At 41.5% G+C, this 16,278-nt stretch overlaps 1 protein-coding gene across 1 annotated transcript; it reads right to left on the reverse strand.

Annotated features, from left to right (window-relative positions):
• Positions 1 to 1,606: 1,606 nt before the first annotated feature.
• TDP2 (tyrosyl-DNA phosphodiesterase 2) lies at positions 1,607 to 16,174 on the reverse strand. Its single transcript, XM_059399560.1, has 7 exons — positions 15,942 to 16,174; positions 15,775 to 15,860; positions 12,129 to 12,302; positions 11,347 to 11,438; positions 9,798 to 9,916; positions 8,126 to 8,296; positions 1,607 to 2,720 (listed from the first exon to the last, which is right to left on the reverse strand). The coding sequence occupies exons 1-7, from the start codon at positions 16,092 to 16,094 to the stop codon at positions 2,439 to 2,441; spliced, it is 1,077 nt and encodes a 358-aa protein (XP_059255543.1). The 5' UTR covers positions 16,095 to 16,174; the 3' UTR covers positions 1,607 to 2,438.
• Positions 16,175 to 16,278: the final 104 nt, after the last annotated feature.

Raw genomic sequence — 16,278 nt, forward strand, 5'->3', positions numbered from 1 at the left:
GAGAGCCAAAGTAAAAAAATTCAAGATATTGCTAATAAATAGGTTCTTAATTCTTGCATTCATTGGGAATTGTTTAAGGGTGCCTGGGTGGCTCCGTCTATGAAGTGTCCCACTCTTGCTCTCATGCCAATTCTCCATCTCAGGGCTGGGAATTCAAGTCCTTCATGCAACTCCAAGCTGGGCATGGAGCCTACTTAAAAAAGAAAATTAACTTGTGGGTCCCCTGGCAGGCTGTCAGAGGAATGTGCGACTCTTGATCTTGGGATTGTGAGTTCAAGCTCCACACTGAGCGTAGAGATTGTTTAAAAATAAATAAGTAAACTTTTTAAAAAAGTGATTTAATTGTTCCCATTCACATCAGTTAAAACTGATTTCTTTAGACATCGGGGTGTCTCAGTTGGTTGCCTTCCACTTCGGCATCTGCTTTCCACTCGGGTCATGGTCCTGGGATTGAGTCCTGAATTGTGCACCCCACTCAGTCGGGAGCCTGCTTCTCCCTCTACCGCTTCCCACTGCTTAAGCTTGCTCTCTCAAATAAAATCTTAAATAAAAAACCAAACCTGATTTCTTAGATTTTGCTATTATAAACAGTAAACAGGAAGTTACTTCACTTGAATGCTTTGAGTCATAGAAAAGAAATGATGCTTTTGGTGTACCTGGGTGGCTCAATGAGTTAAACATCTGCCTTCAGCTCAGGTCATAATCCTAGGGTCCTGGAATCAAGCCCCGCATCAGGCTTCCTGCTTAGTGGGAGCCTGCTTCTCCCTCTCCTCCCTGCTTGTGCTCTCTCTCACTCTCTCAAATAAGTAAATAAAATCTTAAAAAATAAATGATGCTCCGGGGCGCCTGGGTGGCTCAGTGGGTTAAGCCGCTGCCTTTGGCTCAGGTCATGATCTCAGAGTCCTGGGATCGAGTCCCGCATCGGGCTCTCTGCTCAGCAGGGAGCCTGCTTCCTCCTCTCTGCCTGCCTCTCTGCCTACTTGTGATCTCTGTCTGTCAAATAAATAAATAAAATCTTAAAAAAAAAAAAGAAATGATGCTCCTTTCAAAGTTTTCAAACAATAATCACTTAATCTAATACACAGTACTATATATTCTATTTTTTATAATTAGCCTTTTGCTCAATTTTTTTTGTAATATGATGTAAGGTATGTTCTTTCAACAATTATTCTTCCAAGTGAATAAATAATTTATGCCAAAAACATCCTTTTCCTATATAAATTAACTATTGCCTCCATAATGTAGGCTAAGATATTAGCATTCTCATTTGAAATGATTAAATAAGTATATACAAATCTCCTTTCCATTGTGACTATAAAGGGATTATATATAAATTCAGCTTGTCTTTTTTTTAGTGTCTTAGCTGTTAATTTTGACATCCCTGATGAAAATGAGGCTCTGTCACTTCTCATTCTAATTATTCTCCCCAGCTTTCCTTTTTTTATACTGAGGATATCAATGTATGCTTGGTAGTTCTTGGTGGGTTGAGAAGCTTCATAGAAGCTGTTTTCTTCCACACAAAAGTAAGTCAGAGCAGTGGACCAGAAACAAGAAGCAGGTAAAAACTTCAATCCCATCGTGGGCATAAAAGCATACTAAAACCAACTATAAACAAGTAAAATTTTTTATTTAAAGTACATTCCTTTTACGAGGGAAAAAAATTTCCTTAAAGCACACTGAAATGTGCTCCTTATCCCTCTCCTGTAAAATAATTCAACTGTATAAGAAGTAAGTCTAAAAGGCTATTCCTCTTTAAACATTTATTTTCTGTTAGGAAAAAAGTCCAATGCAGCTATAACACCAACTTTAATCATTATCAAGCCTGATTTTGGCAAAATGAAGAGCAACATGTTGACAAACATGAACTTTAAATAGTGAAGGCATTTCAAATCAGAAGATTTCATTTACAGCTTACCGCTCATGTGCTGTTAGCTGACAAAAATGAAGTCTGCTATAGGATAGTTGCCACCTACTTAAATGCACATAATCATGGCTTTTTCACTTAAGATTATCTGAATTGGAAGATCCAATCCTCCAAGCACAATATCGTCTTATTTTTAAAGATTTACTTAGATATAAACTATTTGGTGCCTGATTTTAAAAACAGAATATAAAGGCTAGCCCAGAGACAACGTGGCCCTGCTCGAGAACCAGCTGGCAGCTCTGGGCAGTATCAGAAGCTCTGATGGTCTTGGCAGCCTTTCTGAAGAAGTCTCATACTCTGTACGCTTTAGTTTAAATCAACATCAATATTTAGCTCTGAAATTTGAGGATGCATTCCACAAAGTAAGAATCACAGTAGTATTTTCTTCTGTTACAATGACGTAGTATATTAATTCCTCCATATAACCTAACTTTCCAGACAGGTAGAAATTACATTTGCAAAAATCCAGAACAGAATTACTCAGAAGGCAGAAAACTCTTATTTGGAAAGCATTTCACAAGATCACATCTAAGTTGCACAGAAGCCCCCAGTGATCACTAGGAAATCTACCACAGTCCAGTTTTTCCAATCCAAGGAGGTCCAAACTTTGGGGAACAATATGGCCACTTTCGGCTGCTGTCCTGAAAAATATTCGATCAAAACGAAGCTTACAGGCAGCAGATATTCCAAGGTTAGAGTTCATTTGTGTATCCCATGTATACTGGCAATGCTTAGGTTTGCCCAAGAACTCCCAGACATCCAAAATGTTGCTGGGTAAACCACCACACTTAGTGACCTGAAAAGAAAAAGAAAACTTTTAGTCCTTTTTCTCCTAACAGAAAAAAGTTTCAGTATTATGTCTAAGTGCAACATTTCAAATCAGAATGTCACAAATTAATGTACCAATGCGAGATTATGTATTAATATTAAATATATTATAAAAAGCATTTTGGTGTATGGTAGGTAATATAAAAGTACTGTAAGTAGGTAATATAAAAGTATCTAAACAGCCAGAGAGGTCTGGAACTTGTCCTTCTCTTCTGCCATAAACAGATTCCTAACTCTAGGTAGTAGATAAAACTTAGAAGGCTGAAAATCCGCAGCTTCTATTATTGCTATTCATTTTTTAAAAATGAATCCAAGTGAAAGGTAGGCAAAACTATTACTCTACTTTAGTCTATAAATGTAGACGTACAGCATTTCTATGATCAAATAAGATTAACTGCCTTCAGAGTTTCATTTGAAATTTACTATGAAATCTTCCTTCTCCCTCTTCACACTCCAGGATTTTAACACCATTTTATTGTGGTATAATACAGGCATACCTCCTCTTACTGCACTCCACAGACATTGTGTTTTTCACAAGCTGGAGGTCTGTGACAACGCCACACTTAGCAAGTCTACTGGTGCCATCGCTCCGACAGTATCTGCTCACTTTGTGTCTCTGTGTCCCATTTCGGTAACCCTTACATTTCAAACTCTTACTATTTCTGTATTCATTACAGTCATCTGTGATCGGGATCTTTGGTGCTACTATTGTACTTGTGCCCAAGTGACAGTGAACTTAATAAATGTATGTTCTGACTGCTCCACGCACCAGCCTTTCCCCCCTCTCCTCCCCACCATAGGTCTCCCTAACCCAAGACACAATATTGAAATTGAGTCACTTGTCTCCCACTTTAAATTGAAAGCTGGAAATGATCAAGCTTAGAGAGGAACGTGTATCTAAAGCCAAGATAGGCCAAATTGTGAATACAAAGGCAAAGTTCTGGAAGGAAATTAAAGGTGTCACTGCAGTGAACACATGAATGATAGTGACACAGCATTACTGTTGATATGGAGAGTCAGAAGGACCTAGATACGGGATCACACCAGCCACACATTCCCTTAGGTCAAAGCCTAATCCAGAACCAGGCTCTAATTCAATTCTATGAAGGCTGAGAGAGGTGAGGAAGCCGCAGAAGGAAAATCTGAAGCCAGGAGAGGTTGGTTCATGAGGTTTAAGAAGCCATCCCTATAACACGAAGTACAAGGCAAAGCAGCAGGTGCTGATGGAGAAGCCGCAGCAAGTTCTCCAGAAGATGGAGCTGACAGGGTTAACAAAGGTGGCTGCAGGAAACAACTGGTTTCCCATGTAGATGAGGCAGCTCTTCTCTTGGAAGATGCCATTTAAGGCTTTCCAGCTAGAGAGAAGTCAGTGCCTGGCTTTAGAGCTTCAAAGGGCAGGCTGGCTCTCTTGTTAGGGGCCAATGCAGCTGCTGACTTTCAAGTTGAAAGGGCTCTCCTAGGGCCCTTAAGAATGATGCTAACTCTGTATGAAATTGTTGAACCACTGTCTTTTATACCTGAAACTCATGTAACACTGTATGTTAACTATACTGGAATTAAAATAAAAGCTTAATAATAAAAAAGGATGATGCTAAATCTTTTTTTTTTTTTTTAAGATTTATCTGAGAGAGAGAATGAGCAAGACAGAGCGAGCACAGAGAGAGAGAGACTGAAAGAGAAACAGACTCCCCACTGAGCACAGAGCTTGATGCGGGGCTCAATCCCAGGACCCTGAGATCATGACCTGAGCTGAAGGCAGACACTTACCTAACTGAACCACCCAGGTGCCCCTAAATCTACCGTGTTCTATATGTGGAACAACAAAGCCTGATGACAGCTCATCTGTTTAAAATATGACTGATTATTTTAGGGCCACTGTTGAGACCTACTGCTCAGGAAGACAAAACAAAACAAAACAAAAAACTCCTTTCGAAATGTTGCTGCTCACTGACTATGCACCTGGTCAATGCACCCACGAGCTAGTGTAGATGGATAAGGAGATGTTGTCTTTGCGCCAGCTGACAAAACATCCACTATGCAGCCCATGAAACAAGGAGTCATTTCCACTTTCAAGTCTTACTATTTAAAAAGCACATTTCATAATACAGCTGCCATCTATAGTGATTCTTCTGATGCAAGAATAATTCTGGGCAAAAATGTTAAAAAACCTAGAAAGGATTCAACATACTAGATGTCATTCAGAACATTCATGATTCATGGGAAGTGGTCAAAATACCACATTAGCAGGAGCTTGGAAGGTGACTCCCAACCCTCAAGGATGACTTCGAGGGGTTCAGGACTTCAGCAGAGGAAGTCACTGCACATGTGTAGAAATAGCAAGAAAATTAGAAGTAGAACTACAATCTGATGGTAAAACTTGAAATGATTAAGAGTTGATTTTTTTTTTTTTTTTAAAGATTTATTCATTTGACAGATAGGGATCACAAGTAGGCAGAGAGAGAGGAAGGGAAGCAGGCGCCCCACTGAGCACAGAGCCCAATGCAGGGCTCAATCCCAGGACCCTGGAATCATCACCTGAACCGAAGGCAGAGGCTTTAACCCACTGAGCCACCCAAGGCACCCCAAGAGTTGATTCTTACAGATGAGCAAAGAAAGTGGTTTCTTGAGATGGAATCTACTCCTGGTGAAAACTGTTGAAATGACAACAAAGGATTTGGAATATTATGTAGACTTAATTGATAAAGCAGGACAGGGTTTGCAAGAATTGACTCCAATTTTGAAAGAAGTTCTATTGTGCGTAAAATGGTATCAAATGGCATTGCCCCGCACAGAGAAGTAATGAAAGCAAGAGTCAATCACTGTAGCAAACTTCATTGCCTTGTTTCCGGAAATGGCTACAGCCCTCCCACTCTTCAGCACCACCACCCTGATCAGCCAGCAGCCATCAACATCAAGGCAAGACCCTCTACCAGCAAAAAAGTTCATGACTTGCTGACAACTCAGATGATGGTTATCATTTTTAGCAATAAAGCATTTTTATTAAGGTACATATACTGCTTTTTAGACATAATGCCCGTGAATACTTTATAACAGACTCCAGTAGGATGAGCATAATTTTATATGCAACAGAAAACTAAAAAAATTCGTTTGTTTTACTATAGTATGCACTTCATTACGGTAGTCTAGAACCGAATCTGCAATACTTGCTCAACATAAAAGTTAGCACAGTTCTATGGCACTCAGTACATCCACGTAACTGTGCAACTATCACCACCGTCCATTTCTAGAACCTTTCCATTTTCCCAAACTCGAACTGTACCCAGTAAATGCTAAGTACCCATTCTATCCTCCCCAGCCCTTGGTAACCACAATTATACTCTGTCTGTATAAATTTGACTACTTTAGGAAACTCACATGAGAAGTCATAAAATTGTCCTTTTGTAACTGGCTTATTTCATTTAGCGTACTGTCCAGGGTCTGTCCGTACGGGAGCGTGTTGTCAGTGTTTCCTTCCTGTTTAAGGCTGAATGATATTCCATCGCATGAACACAGTTTGTTTATCCATCCGTCAATGGTCCCTTTGGTCGCTACCATGTTTTAGCTACTGTGACTAATGCTGCTGCTTTGAACACAGGCATGCAGACACCTCTTCGAGACCCTGCTTTTGTTTTGGGCACACACCCAAAGTGGAACTGTTGGACCATATGGAAACTGTTTGTTTTTGGAGGAATCACATCATTTTACATGGCACCGATGCCACTTGATAGTCCCATCAGCACTGCACAAGGGTTCTAATCCAAATCCTCACCAACACTTATTCTTTTCTGGCATCCTGCTAATATTCATGCTAACCGATGTAATACCTCATGATGGCTTTGATTTCCATGTCTCTAATGACTAGTGATGTTGAGCATCTTCTCTTGTACTTGTTGGCCATCTGTATATCTTCTTTGGAAAAATGTCTGCTTAAGTCTTTTCCTCATTTTAAAATCAGGTTGTTTCTTTTTTGTAGAAATTCTTCATATAACATCAATATCATATTAATTATATTATTGTTACTCACTTGTCATCTGTAGGATTTACAAATATTTTTTCCATCCCGTGGGCTGCCTTTTCATTCTGTGATCATATCCTCTGATGCACAAAAGTTTTTCATTGTGATAAAGTTCATCTCATCTCTTTTCTTTTGTTGTCGTGCTTTTGGTGTCATATCCAAGAAGTTGACAAATCCTAAGTCATGAAGTTTTTCCCCTTTGTTTTCTTCTAAGAGTTTTATAGTTTTAGCTCTTACTTACAGGTCATTGATCTATTCTGAATACATTTTTTTTTAAGATTTTATTTATTTATTTGGCAGACAGAGATCACAAGTAGGCAGAGAGGCAGGCAGAGAGAGAGGGAGAAGCAGGCTCCCCGCTAAGCAGAAAGCCTGATGTGGGGCTCAATCCCAGGACCCTGGAATCATGACCTGAGCTGAAGGCAAAGACTTTAAGTCACCCAGGCGCCCCTGAATACATTTTTATATAGGATACAAGGCAAAAATGCACCTCTGGTTTTTTTGTTTGGATATCGAGTTTTTCCAGTCATGTGTTGAAAAACAGGATTTTTCTTTATAAGCAGGTCGGTTAGCCAACCAGGTACCACAAAACAGCTACCATGAAGTCATTGATTTGCAAACAGTCCAAGAGTCAGACTTTTTTAGAAATGATCTGTGTGCAAGAGCACAAGATCACAAAGAAGAAGCATTTAGGATGCCGCCTTCACTTCGGAAGTCCCAACAGGCTTCCTTCTCATTTCACTTCTTTCTCTACTCTTGGAGTTCATGGCAATGAAATGAATGTTTCAATTCCCTTCTAATCTGATTTGAGTTCAACCAGAGATGGGGGAAAAAGCAAGGCCAGCTTACCACTTAATATGATCTAAGTTTACAGAGGTCCTAAAAACATCCCAGTATGTCTCAAATGAACTAAGGGGAAAGAGACTTTGTCCTGGAGATGGTAGTACCAGGAAAGGGGGGTTTAAAAAAAAGTAGATAAAAGAAAACTCAGAAGAGAGGTAAGAAAAATTATGATACCCAAATCTTTCTGTTCTCCTCACCTTCCAACTCGAGATACTGCAAAAAACCTTAAATCTTTCCTTATCTCTCTATTGCTTTCTCTATACCTCTCTTTTAAATCAACACATACCATTTTGTGTTGTCTGTTTCAGATGTAATAATTCTGTTTTCCCCCAGTAGTGTCAGAGCTCCTCCTGCTTCCACTTCCCCAGTGCCAAGCCTACTGCACAGGCCAAGTACTTACTGAATTGCATCCGCAAGATTGCTTACACATTATAACAGTTTTGGTCAAAAGAAACCTAAATTAGTTTCCACAGCAATAATCTGCCCACAAGCACAAAACTGGCTTTGTCACTCACTTCATGATCCCTTAAATTTGTATCTCCCGCAAATATAACCGTAGCTGACTCTGGAGCCTCTTGCATTTTCTTTAAAACCATTTTTAACTGATTCATTCGTTCCTTAGCATGCCCTCTGGTGCTCTCCAAATGAGAAGTCATAAGGCAAAGTTCATTTCCCGACACACTTGCCTGCAACAGGATAAATAATTATAGCTGTTAAAATTCACTACCACCAATGAGGAAATTTGATAACAGAATCAACCAATTGTTCAACTGATTGGTATATATTTACCAAAGCAGCACTATATAATCAGCACTATGCTCATATTTCTAGGTCAAGCTGCAACATGCTACTCCTGCTCCCGAAGAAGACTATTTAGCAAGCACCCACTAATACTGCAAGACCTACCTCAAATGTCACCTTCACTCGAGTCCTTCCCCAATGTCCCCAGGCAATCAGTGGCTCCCTCCACAATATCCCTATAGCATACTGGAAAGACTACCTTTAAAGTCCCCTACACTGAACCATAGCATAATTATTTCTCTCCTACAAAGTCATGAGTCATTTGAAAGAGAAGACAGCTCTTTTACTTTCTGCTATTATCAAGAGCCTGGCACACAGGTACTCAAGAAAAGTCAGTTAAATGAATAACTGAGAATCATTTACCATTTTGCAATTAAGATACTAACAATGCAGGATCTGTTAACTATTTAAACAGCCTGCAGAAGCAAGTCCAAATTCCTTCATACTGGGGATTCATGACCTTCTATAATGTGGATCCAACCTATTTTACCAACTTCTTGTTGGTACACTACTCCTTTTCATGCCCGCTACACCCAACTAAATGTGATGTTCATTTATACTTGTATATGTCCTTTCTCACATATTTTTATATTATACACACACATTGCGCAATATGCAATTTGCCGAAGTTTGCTCATGGTAGTTCTACTTAATGCCTACATCTTTCATATTTTTCAGGGCTCAACTCAAATATAAATTCCCTCATGAAACTTTCACTAAGCAGCCTAGCTAATCTCATTACAAGAAAAAAAATTATGTGACCGTGTATGGCAATAGCTGCTAACTGGACTACTGTGGTGATCATTTTTCAACATATACAGATATCCGATCATTGCATTGTACATCTGAAAGGATATACCCTTGTGCCAAATATGCCTCAATTAAAAGAAACAAAACAAAAAGCAATCTAGCTAAAAGTTATCTCTAAACTTCCACGGCACATCATCACACCTCCTCCAGGGGCATTTTATGCCTTTCCTTTATTTTAGTTACTATATACTACAATCTCTCCCTTGCTAATCTGTAAACTCTAGGAGAGGAAGATCTTTTGATTGATTCTTGTAAGCCTTACAGAGTATAACAGAGTACCATATGCAATATATTTGGGGGCGGAGAATCACTTTAGGAAGCAAATGTGAACTGTTGGTAGATTTTTGAGTATTCTTAGGAAGGTATCTAACAGATCAGGATTATATGTTTACAAATTTGTATTTGTGTAAAAACTTAATTTACAATGTCCTTTAAGACTATTTAAAAGGATGTAGAAGAGATAAAATTTTCTCTAATGGCAATTAGGGAAAAAAAAGAAAAAGACGCCACAATGGAACTATAAGAAATAACTCATTGTTAAAAAAATAAATAAATAAATTCTAAAAAATTACTTACATACACACACAAAAGGTTTCTCATCATTTTTGTATTTGGAAAAGGGATAATCTCTTGGCTTTTAAATTTCACTCTCGATTTCTTCAACATTATAGCTGTGAAATATCCTTCTTCATTACCTTCAAATGTTTATGGGAAAGAATTTAGGCTGAGAAGTCAAAAGTGTAGTTTATCACAAAGTTCCCCTACTGAAGGTTTTATAATAGGTACAGATACTTAAATGGATCTGAATCTTCAAAATAGGTGAAGATAGCCAACTGAGTCCCTATGTTTACCTCCCCCTCCTAAAATGTAGCTGGATGTATCAAAGAAATACAAAAATAAAAAAGAATTCACGTAAGTGCCGAAAACAGTTAATGATATCAAGTAAGAAAATCTGAGAAATGTCCAAGACACTGAGCCAAGCTAACATGCATTCATTCACTTCTCACCCTGCAAGCATCAAAAAAAACTATAGTAAATGAACAAAAAATTTAGAAAGGTATAAAATCATAACTAGAGAAAAGAATAGAAGTAGAGGGGCAGTGAATAAAAGCTTCCAGCTGTTTTCCAGAAAACAAAATAGCTGAAGAAGTGGAAAGTGGTTTACTGGAGCAGAGGGAAACCAGGAAAAGAGGAGGAGACAGGGAGGGCCGAGGAGGACCGCAGGTGACTCCAAAAATGACAGTCTGCAAGCAGGTGGGGGAGGGGGAGGGGGAGGGGGACAGAGAAGGAGGAAAGGAGAAAGGGAAAGAATTTTCCAGAACTGAAGGTCACAATCCTCCAGTAAAGTTCCTACCACATGTTCAGCACAATAAACGGGAGGGAAAAACAAAACAAACAAAAAAACCTGACACACTCACACACACACACACACACACACTAAAATGAGGAAGGAAACCAAGTAGGAGGAATAGCATGGTATTCAGAAAACAAGAAATCTAAAACAGCAAAGAGTCAAAAAGAATCCCCAAGAGAATGCAGAAAAGTTGTCCTACAAAGAAAAAGAGATTACCTTCTCCTTAGCAACTGAGAATTTATTAATAAATCAAAATTAAAGTCACGTACTATGTAAAAGTGAAAGTCAAAGAAAACACAAGATTTAGCCAATGATTATGGAATGAAGCCAGGGTGTGGTACATTAAATGCACTCGGTAAAAACAAAATAGATGGAAGAGCCTTTTAAATAACTATCCAGGGTAAAAAGCTAGGAAAAAAACCCAAAATCAATTAAAAGAAATAAAGACAGACTTTCTGAAAAAGTATAACCAAAATGCAATTATCACACTTAAATTTTTAATAAATTAATTTTACCAAAAAACTACTCCAGGTCTCAAATTTTGACAACTTATATTTTCCTGAAAAACCATCCATTCCCAATACTTTTCCCATATATTAAGCTGAATAATATATTCTCTTATGGTTTTTCTATTATCCTGTATCTGGCTTACTTTTCTCAAACTTTTCTTATTTCTGCTTTTTCTTGTGTGTACTCGTATGGGCTAACCTTGATTTATCTCTTTCATTGACTGTTTTTCAAAGACAAAGATAGTAACAGGAAAATTGTTACCTGTAATCATCTCATAACTACTTGCTCTCTTCTTTAGGTAGCTACAATACGGGGGAATAACTTCCTGCAGAAATATCACATCTGGGCTGTACCTAATTCAAAACATCAATTTATAATAAATACCAAGTATACTATTTCATTTGCTGACACCTAGATTAGCAGAACACCACAACATAAAAGAAACATAAAGCTACTGCCCCCTAGGGCACCTTAACATTCAATGTTTATACTGATATTGGGTAACTGTAAAATGCAAAAGATCTGTGCTACTTAAAAATACCGTAAGAACAAATTCAGTTAGAAAAACATACGTCCTAACACTTTAAAGTGAGAAGAACTGGAATCCCTGACAACAGGAATCAGTATATGGAGAGCCTATGAGGGTCCTATACTACAGTAGATGCCTTCCAAGTTACGAATCCTCATGAAACAATTATCCATAAGGACACTGAGCTGCAGAGAACCCCGGTGGTTCACAGGGGACTACAGAAGGTCATACAGCTAGTACGTAGCAGATACAGACCATTCTGGTAATTTAATATTCAGAGCAGTAATTATATACAAAGTTTAAGTGAAACAGTACTAGAAGCCTTTTAACAAAAGTTAGTGTTCCCTCCCCACCTCATCTAGACTCTTGCTCTCAGAGGCAATCACTCTCTATTCTTTACGTTCTTCTGGAACTCAGGTCAGATTCCAAAACCCATAATCTCGACCATTGCCCTCTTTATAGATAGGTAAGCCACATAATCATGCCACCATTGAACCTAAGCAATAATACTTACAAAGTTAAATAGGAACACACCCCTCGAGCCCTCTCTTGCAGACTGTTTAGATCCAATCCATCAACATTCCAGGTAATGAAAGAGAACACGCTGCCGTCTTCTTGCTGAATCCCTTCAGATGTACTGGCTTTAGAACTAACGGAATCAGTTGTCTCTTCATTTGTTAGGTCAACACTGGCAAGATCACAATGAAACACAATTCTGCAAATTATCTCTGAACTGATTAATTTTAAATTATTTTTTTCTATTTGTAGCCCTCATCTTGCGGAGAAAGAAATTTTGTAAACTATAACCTGAAATTAGACTACACAGTGTAAGATTTCCAAATTTGGATTCACTTTAAATCATACGTGAAATGTATGAAACACGTGAAATAAGATCTCACTGTAACAGCTGCGAATTCTTTACCAGTCCCCTCACTGGAAGGTGAGGTCTAACGCCTCTCCTCCCGGACTCTGCGCTTTACTGATTCACTTGACCAACAGAATACGGCGGAAAGGAAATCCTGGCACTTCTGAGGCTTGGTCATATGAAACTTTGCAGCTTTCACTCAAGCGTTTTTGACCACTCTCTCCCAGGAGATCACGTAAGAAGTCTGACTGCCTGACGCTACCATGCTGGAGAGGCCACACACACAAGCCCCAGGCCACGGTCCTGACCGACCCCACACCATCCCCGCCAAGGCAGGTATTTGAGTGGAGGGAGAAACCATTATTAAAAGGTGACTGACAAGCAGTTATACACAACACATAAATTTAAGAAATAGGTTTTTATACTTATAACGTTAATACATTTAATGTAAATAATTTAACTTTTTAATTAAAAAGTTTATTGAGATATAACTGACATATAACATTATATTCATTCCAGGTGCACAACATAATGATTTCCTATTTGTATACATTGTAAAGTGATCACCATGATCAATCTAGTTAACTTATTAACTTCTTATTTGGAAATGATAACAAACTTTCAGTAAAACAGTGTTAAGAATTATTTTCACCATTCACCCACATAAATGTTAACATCTCACTTCCTTAACGTTTACCTGCTTTGCTCTTTTTATTCTGAGATGTTTGCAGAAATATCTTTGTATGTACCTCCTATAAACAAGGACAGGCTTACACGTATACCTAGCATTACTGCACATTAAAAAATTATCACTTATACAATATTATCATATAATTTTAAGACTTATTCAAACTTTACCGATTGCGCCACTAACGTTCCAGTTTATAGTTCTGAGCTAGGGAACTCCTCCTTTTAGCCATTACTCAGCTGGATTCACATTTTTTCTGTGGGACTATTTCAAGGGATCCACTTCCTCTGTCTCAATGTCTTTTTTTCTTTCTTTCTTTCTTTCTTTCTTAAGATTTTATTTTTAAATATGCTCTATACCCAACATGGGGCTTAACTTACAACCCCAAGATCAAAGGTCACATGCTCTACCATCAAAAGTTGCATGCTCTACCAACTGAGCCAGCCAGGCACTCCCAGCACGTACTTTTTTTTTTTTTAAAAGTAGGCCCCACACTCAAAATAGCGAGGGCTTAAACTCACCACCCTGAGATCAAGAGCCTCTGTTCCAATCTCTTTCCTGGTTACAATTTAGGTTTTAAGTGATGGAAATTAACTCAGGCTCCTATGTGCAAAATAGAGGCATTTAGAAGGCAACAGAAACATGTCACAGAGCCAGGTATGGGAATGCGGCTATCCTGGAGAAAATGCAACCGAGGCTTTCTCTTGATCTGACTCCACTGATTCAACTTCCCTGGGCTTCATTCTCCTTCTGCAGAGCACCATTCTCAGCTTCCCCACAAATACTAGGTTCACGCTACTGTTCCAGCTCCACAGGAAGATTCAGACTGAACTCGCTTCCTCCCAATCTGGAAATCCCAAGAGAGAGGATCTGACAGGCCAGCTTGAGCAAGGCAAATACCTCAACAGGTGAGGCAGAGCTCTGTCACCGTGGATGAGGGTACAAGTCCCCCAATAACAGGCTAGTCAGGGAAAGGAGCCAAAAGAAATGATCTTATTACATCTGTACGGTGGTGCAGCTGAAGAGATCAAAGGGACAAGTGTCTTCACTATGAACAGTTAACTCTGCAGGCTGCCCATACATCCGGGAGAACTTTATATATATTTATTAAGAGCTTATTACACGCCAAATATTGTTCTAGACTTTGGGGACTTAACAATGTACAAAACAGATACTAACTTTGCCAAAAGTAGTTTAGCGGGAGACAGAAAACATTAAACAGCAATTATAATATAAACAAAGTTACTGTGAGCCGCTCATGCAGGATGCTGCAAGATTACCCACAAGGGAAAACCTACCCAGACTTGAGAGATCAGGGAACGCTTCTTGGAGACAAGTCATGACTAAGCTGGGCCTTAAGGTAAATACTACTTAACATGGAAAGAGTCGGAAAAAAGGTTCTAGGCAAAGGTAATAAATGTGGGAAACAAAGGCGAAAGAAAAATTAAATGTCCTTACTACCTACAGCCCATTGACAAGTCCCTGAAGCAGAGTGCCCTTCCCCTGGGGACTCAGCTGCCTTAATGTTAATACTTCGCTAAGTCTTATGAGCCCAGCACCCAGGATCCTGTGGGTCTATTTCAACACAGAAAAACGCCCTTGGAAACTTCCTCCATCTCTACCACTCTCTCCCACGGTACATGTTGGCAATCATCCCCCAAGCATATGACCCACCGATGTCCATCTGAAGGGTCTCATGACGGAGTTTTTACTAAACAGTAGGAAGTGACCTTTTCCTAACAACAGCGAGCCCCCTCGAGGCCCTGGAAACCCTGCTTCCAAAGTACCTTAGAGAGACTAACCCCCTCCCAACTTGAAAGCCTGTAATGGGCCACTCCTCCCAATACAGCTCTTACAGCCCAGGGGTCCTCCTGTCCCCGTGCTTTAATCAAACCACATTATTTGCACCAAAGAGGTCTCAAGAATTCTTTCTGGGGCGCCCGAGTGGCTCGAGTCAGTTACGGGGCTGCCTTCGGTTCAGGTCAAGATCTCACGGTCCTGGGATCCGTCCCCGCACCTGGCTCTCGGCTCCGCCGCGTCCGCTTCTCCCGCCGCCCCTCCCACCGCTCAGGCGGGCGCGCTCTCGCGGTCTCTGAGATACATCAAATCTTTAAAAAAGAAAAAAAAATCTTTCCCGGCCGTGGGCTCCAAACCCCAAACCTTTTCTACATCATTAAGTATCTTCACAAGGGACGCAAGGCAAGAGAGCACGCCCGCTGGACAGAGCGAAAGGCGGATGCCCGGTAACAAGCTGCGGGGCAGGAAAGCGGGTGGGAGCGGACGAACCGGGAAAGATGCGCAGCGGTCCAGCCGCGGGGAGGTGGACGCGTCCGGATTCCGAGCGGCGCGGGAGACCCCGTGCCGCCGCCGCCGCCGGCAGGGCGTGCGTGAGCGACCCCCGCCCCCCCAGGAAGCCGGAGTCCTCCAAGCTCCCGCTCCGGAGCCCAGAACTCTGCCTCCCCCACCCACTCCGAAGCGCTCACGTCCCGACGCCGACCGGCCCGAGGAGGGGCCCCGGCCGGCCCGGCCCGCCGCGCACGTCGGGGAAGCCCCCAGCGCCGCGCCTCCGCCCGGCCCGCGCCTCCGCCCGGCCGCGCGCCCCCTCACCAGCACTCGGGCCCCGCCGCCGTGCCAGGGGGGCTCTCGGCGGCGCCGTCCTCCGCGGGCGGCTCGAAGAAGGAGTTCAGCGCTCTCTGGAAAACACACACAGTCGTGAGACCCGGGCGCGCCCCGGCCCGAGGCGAGGAGGAGGGAGAGCGAGCGACGAAGCTTACTTCCATCGCCCAGTCGTTCTCCGCCAGGTAGCACTGAGCCACGGCGGGGTCGCAGTTCGCGACCGAGGCAAACTCCACGCACAGAAGCCGCCGCTTCTTCACCTCCGGCTCGCCCTCGGCCGACTCCGCCTCCGAGCCGCTCGGCCGCTCCATGCGCTTGCCCGGGGGCCCCCGCGCCGCCCCCTCCCCGCCGCGACGGACGCCGAAGCCCGGATCTGCGCAGGCGCCCGGCGTCCCGGCGCGCCCACCTCCAGCTCGCGGGCGGAAACGCGCTCCTCCCTCGGAGTGCGAGGGGAGGGACTGCGCCGCGGGCGAGCAGGCCGGGGCGGGGCCGGGG

This window comes from Mustela nigripes, chromosome 5, assembly GCF_022355385.1.
Source record: "Mustela nigripes isolate SB6536 chromosome 5, MUSNIG.SB6536, whole genome shotgun sequence".
NCBI lineage: Eukaryota > Metazoa > Chordata > Mammalia > Carnivora > Mustelidae > Mustela > Mustela nigripes.